Raw genomic sequence first — 6,329 nt, 5'->3', positions numbered from 1 at the left:
ATTTGACTTTAAATACGAAGATATAATTTGATTTTCCACTAGAATCGGTGTTAGGAATTCACCCCACACAGGCCTGGAGGCAGGACAATTTTAGTTTTACAACAAAGTTTTCAAACCACATTTGTCTTGAGTTAACAGTGAATTATTCGTGAATTTTTCCTCTACTGGGAAGCAACGTGAATTATTATTTTAAGTAAATCTTCATTAACAAACTCTAAATTAAAAAAAAAGTGCATTAAAATCCAAACAATTTCACCTCAGTTGACAATTCAGTTGTGGGGTTTATTTGTATTTAAGGTGGTCTGGCGGAAGAATACCACTAACGCCAATTAAACAATGAGTTTGGCAACTATGAACCTTAACTAAGTGGCCCGAAATAACAACAATAATTTTATACGAACATAATTATTTTTTCTTACTCCAAATCAAGACATTTTCTCATTCAAAACACCCCCGGAATCATTTAAAGATAGTCCCCTGAACTATTTTTAAGCCTGGTGGAAGGACACGCGTCCTGATTTGCTCTCCCTCTTCCTCCCCCACCCCCACAGGGAGAAAAAAAGTTTTACTGCTGCTTCAACCAAACCTCTTAGCCGGACGTTCCCTCTGAGCTAGAATGATTGACGTCGACGCTGTCCAGTAGCCGCTCGCACCCACATCCAATGGGGAAGAAGCCTGCACCCGTGCCCCAATGGACGCGCAAGAAGCGGGTTTAGGGCAGGATTTCCAGCAGGAGCGTTTTGAAAAAAGGGCGAAAAAAAAGACCACGTTGGGTTGAGAGGTCGCGGCGCGGTTGATGCTCGTTTCTGGCCGTCAATCAAAAAAAGGGAGCGAGCGACGCAAGGAGAGAAAAAAAATAAAAAATCAAATCTCCTTGTAGGAGGATGTGATAATTATTAATAAATTGACAGAGAGCAACAGCGACATATTTGAAGGGAAGCCCTGGTTTATCTCTCGCGATTCTAATCGTTTTGATTGATGTAAGCGGCGGTTAGCGAGCAGCGCGAGGCACAATTGTTTGAATTTTTGAATCGTGGTTGCCGTTGTCCCCCCTTCCCCTTCCCCTCACCCCTTTACCTCTGCTGGGACTCGCCTTCAGCTTCCTTTTTATTATTTCCCCTCTTTTGCTCCCTCTTGTTTTTCCCCCCCCCAACCCCCTCCCCCTGCCTCCCCTCTCCTCCGCCCCACCACCCTCCTCCTCCTCCTCCTCCTCCAGTCCACCTTCTCTCTTCCCCCCCCCCACCCCCCCCCCCCCCCCCCCCCCCCCACCCCCTTCCCGGCTCCACCATGTCCATCTTGCCGTTCACGCCGCCCATCGTCAAGCGTTTGCTGGGCTGGAAGAAAGGAGGCGAGTCGCAGTCGCCCTCCTCTCAGTCGCCGAACCAGCAGCAGCAACAGAACAACGGGCAGGACGACAAGTGGTGCGAGAAAGCCGTCAAGAGCCTGGTGAAGAAGCTGAAGAAAACCGGGCAGCTGGACGAGCTGGAGAAGGCCATCACCACTCAGAGCTGCAACACCAAGTGTGTCACCATCCCCAGGTAAGGGACCAACTGCCAGCTCCTGGCTCCCCACCCGCCAGGCCTCCCTTCACTCTCTCTCTCTCTCACACACACACACACCTTTCCTCAAGTTACTGCAGACCTAATTTCTTCCTGTTTGTAGTTAAATCTTTACCTTCAATCACCTGACTAAGGCCAACCCTGGCCCTTTCGGTTTTTTTTCCTGACTTTACAAATTGCAACTCTGGAGAGGTTTGTTGCAGATTAAGAGAATGAGGAGCCGCTGATACGTACCACCAACAGGTAGGATCAGGATAAAATAGTGGGGGAAGTACGGCTAGACGTTGTACACTGGAGCTGAACGATGACTAACAGGGAAAAAGATGACGGAAAACCTAATGTAATTATAGGCCACTCAGTAATCAAGGTTGTCGTAAGGTACCTTGCCCTAATGCCCTGTTGAGGGATATTTTGATATGGTATTGGAGAAGAGGGGCAAAACCTTTGTGTTGTCCATATTGGAACCATTAAACATGATGTTCCTTCCAAACTAGATAATGAGAAAGTAAAATTAGTATTTAAGTGAAGTGAGATAGAAGATATTTTATGGGACAAAGGTATCTGGGAGTCCTGGTGTATGAAATGCAACAAGTTAGCATGCAGGTACAGCAAGTCATTAGGAAGGCTGATGGAATGTTGTTCATTGCAAGGGGTATGGGGTATAAACATAGACACGGTTTGTGGCAAACTTACAGGGTGCTAGGAGACCATCTGGAGTTCTACTTGCAGGTTTTGGTCTTCATTGCCTGTACATCCATCCTTAAATATGGAGCCATGCAATGAATGTTTACTAGATATATGGGTGTAAGGGTTGACATTTGAAGAAAGGTTGAGCAAATTTGGCCTCTACCACTGGAGCATAGAATGAGATGTGATCTTATTGAAACTTACAAGATTATGAGGGTTGATGCTTTGAGGATGTTTCCCCTAGTTGGGGTATCTAGAATTTAGGGTCATAGTTTCAAAATAAGGGGTTCACTGTTTAATTATGAGATGTGGATGAGAATGAATTGTTTTGAGTGTCATGAATCTTTTGAATTTTCAAAAGCTGTGAAGATGTGATTGAATTTGGGCAAGGCAGATATTGACAAACATTGATCTACAAGGGTTAAGGAAAGTGGCGTTGAGGCTAAGCCATGATCTTATTCAGTTGTGGAGCAGACTCATGGGTGGTGGGCCAGAAATAAGTTTTAAGCAAACGTGGAAGGAGACGAATGAACAAAGTTCTGTGATAGGGTCTTGGGAAAGAGGTGAATGGCAAAGGGATGATGTTTCTAGTTAAAAAGGAATGATTTGTTAAGGGTAAAAAGGAACAATAGCATTAACTAACAGTAGCAGTTGTGGAGGAAAAATTGAAAGCAGTGGTTATGATCCAAAATTGTTGAGCTCTGTATTGAGTGTGGAAGTAGTACTTAGCTGAATAGTTCCTTGAGTGTACTTTGAGAATCATTTGAACAATGTTGGAAGTTGAGGGCAGAAATGCAAGTGTCCTTTTGGCATTTAATATTTCCTTCCTAATCAAAGACATAGTTATTAAGGCATAGGAGGACGCTTGTCTTGTTTAATCCTTGCGGCCCTCTTTAGAGCATTTCATTGCTCTGTTCTTTCAGAACTGAAAGTTCATTTCCCCTCAAGAACCTATCCAATTTACTTTTAAAATCATTGATTGTTGCTGTTTTTACCATACTGTTTCAAATCATTACCACATGCCATATTTAAAAAAATCTTTCATTCCACTGTAACTCAAAACCTAAAATCTGTGTCTTTATTTTAAACCACCAGCTAATGGCAATAATTTTGCACACCGCTATTAAATCTCCCCTCATCCTCTTTTGTTTCCAGGAGAACAACCCTGACTTCTCCATCCTTACCATATGGCTAAAATCTGGTAAATCTCCTCTGCATCCTCTCAAGGGCTTGGCAAACTGTTATTTTATTCTTTTCCCTGCTTGCATATCAGATTAAGGGCCATTGAAGATTTCTGTCCAGCATTTTCTGTTTTTATTTCAGATTTCCAGCATTTGTAGTGTATTACTTTAGTTGAATCAATAGGTCTTGTTGGGAGTGTAAGGAGGAAAAATAAAGAAGGAGGACTATAATTTATAATTTCTAGATTATTAAGAGTCATGTGCACATTAATGTCAGAATAATATTAGGGCGCTGAACACATGGCTAAAGGAGTGGAATTGGAAAGAGGAGTCGACTTGACAGTTTCCACCTAAACAGGAATTTGGGTCCTAAAGGAAAGGATAAGTAGGGCAGTTACAAGAACTAAAGTACAAGGAGACACAGGACATCAGCGGAGAAGGGTTCAGAGCACAGGTTCCCCTACTTTTTTATTGCACAGCCTCCAGATTTACCAGCAGTCCTATACCTCTACAAACATTTCAGTTCCTTGAATGCCATTTTGTTTTTAACCACTAAATCTTTAAAATCATCCAGGTTTGTTTTGCTGTTTAACATCTATGTGCAGTGTGCTGTGTCATCTTTTCAATGGTATTGCTTAGCCATCAGTATGATGGTTCATCTGCCTGACCATCTCCCAAGATTCTGTCTCTGATAACCGATGTTCTAATGCATAGTAAATACACGGCATTACAAATCTCTGCCTGTGCACAACTTCTCCTGTATACCACCTCCCTCTGCTCTTAGCTACCATAGTTTAAAAGCTTCTGGTGCAGATGAATAGAAAATGTATAGATGCTACAAGCAAAAAAAACCCTAAACGTATAAAGTAATTAAACCGAGGGAAATGATTAATGTTTTTAGAGAGAAAGAACAGCTTGGGTTCAGTGGCAGGAATAAGTATTGTTGATTCAAATTCATTGGACACACAGATAAATAGAATTTCACTGCATTTTATTCATCTTGGTTGGTATTCCATGGTAACCATTACTGAGACAAGTCTGAGAACTACATATACATGGTCTAAAGAAAATATGAAGAAAACAATAGAGGAGGTAGATGGTTGTGATTAAGGATCACTTCAATGATGAAGACGTGGTGAGGGAGAAGCAGGTAATGAAGATTTTATGGGTAGAATTACAAAGTACAAAAGGGTTTAACATTGTGGGATTTGTGTATTGATTTCCCTGGAGTAGCAGTGAAGTGATATGATTGAGAAATGTGGAATTTTATAAGCAATTTGCAAAAACAGTGGTTTTAATAGGAGACTTTTCCTGAATTTGTTTGTTCTGCGACAGATTTCTTCCAATCAAGGTAGCAAACCATACTAGATTTAGTAATGAGCCAGATTTCACTAATAGGCTACTGCTTGAATAGGCTAATATGTGAGTATTTATCTAATAGTAACCATGATATCAAATAAACATTGTTTAAAAGCAAAGTACAAAATACCCACAAAGTTTCTAAATTTAGGCCAGTTGACTTAAGAGTATCTGAGCTTTGAATATACTCACCATACCGGGGTCAATCTGCTGATTATCCAGTGAGACACAACCTGTGATGACTGACCATGCTACCTTTTCTCTAAATTGGTATCTTAATGGCTGATAAGCCTTTAAGGTAAAAATACCACTAGCCGTAAACAACTGTAATTGAAACTTTCCCTTTGATGTAATACTATTTTCAATTCTATCCCCAGCATGAGGCAATGTGGCTTTACCTTTCCCCTCACCAGTAAGCTGTGCTTTTTTATATATAAAAGTTACAAAGGCTGTATTGAATTACATTTGTGGTGATCAAAGACAATTTCAGTTGTACTGACTTTGGGGGTTTCCACTGGGAAGCAATTTTGAAATTACAGATTCACAATGAGGTTTCATTTCAGGTAGAAAAATACAGACTTCAATATTTCCCTGCATCTGCTTTGTTGTTGAAACCATCTAACTGTGTAGTGACATGAAACGTCATGTGTAAGCAAAAATCCTTCGGATGCACAGCTGCAGTGCTTCCCTGATGATTTATAATTCAATAATTTCTGACTGTGGAGCCTATTCAACAACAATGTAAATGCTATAGCCATGTGAACAGACAAAAACCATGAGGCTAAATGCATGTCTCCTCACTATTTTTTGCGTCTTTTTGCCTTCATAGTCCTTGGTTCTCTCTTGTTGGAATTTTATAGATTTGTCATTTGTTGGGTTTGTGGGCACAAGTCTTTGTCACGTGGCCCTGCTTAATGTATGCACAGTTAGCCACTCCTGCAAGCATGACTGGATATTGGGAACCGCTAATGTTCAAGGGGATCTGGGTGTCCTTGTACATAATACCTAATGCAAATATGCAAACACAAAAGGTATTTGGAAGGAAAGTGGTGTATGGACACTAATTGAAACAGGATTTGAGGTCTTCATAAAATTATTTGAAGACACTGAAGCATTTTGTGTTCCTTGCGGGGGGGGGGGGGGGGGGAGAATGCAGGGGGAAGGAGAGCTCTACCTGTTTAAAAAGTCTATGGTGATGAAGCTCACTGACATTTGAGATGTTCAGTTTGTCTTGCAATGTGGGTATTGCATAAACTTTGTGAAAGTGGAGCAGATTTAACTTTTTTCCATTGAAGGAATAAGATTGTATATTTGCCCAGCCATTGTAGTAAGCTGTTTGTTGTTACCTTTAAGCTGCTCAGCAGCTCTGGTCCATTGTCAGTAATTCACGCTTTTGGAAAAGTTTTTATAATTGTAGGCTTCTTCCACAAAATGAGCTTTGATTCTTGAATACATACGATGAGTGGCCACCTTGTGATAACTAGGCTGTGCCATGCAGGTAGTGGGAGAATGAAAATCTATGGCCAGTATGGAATAATGTGAC

The 6,329-nt window shown here is 41.2% G+C and overlaps 1 protein-coding gene across 4 annotated transcripts in view; it reads left to right on the top strand.

Annotated features, from left to right (window-relative positions):
- Positions 1 to 763: 763 nt before the first annotated feature.
- Positions 764 to 6,329, top strand: part of smad2 (SMAD family member 2) — a 95,242-nt gene continuing 89,676 nt past the window's right edge. For 3 of the 4 annotated variants that reach the window (XM_052037073.1, XM_052037089.1, XM_052037081.1), the window contains exon 1: positions 1,257 to 1,538. In XM_052037073.1, the coding sequence (XP_051893033.1) occupies positions 1,288 to 1,538 (251 nt within the window). In that variant the 5' untranslated portion in view covers positions 1,257 to 1,287. Of the gene's footprint in view, positions 1,539 to 6,329 lie in introns of all 4 variants that reach the window. The other variant, XM_052037064.1, reaches the window with a different exon arrangement.

Source organism: Pristis pectinata, chromosome 2 (assembly GCF_009764475.1).
Source record: "Pristis pectinata isolate sPriPec2 chromosome 2, sPriPec2.1.pri, whole genome shotgun sequence".
NCBI lineage: Eukaryota > Metazoa > Chordata > Chondrichthyes > Rhinopristiformes > Pristidae > Pristis > Pristis pectinata.
This window is presented reverse-complemented; position numbering and strand designations above follow the sequence as displayed.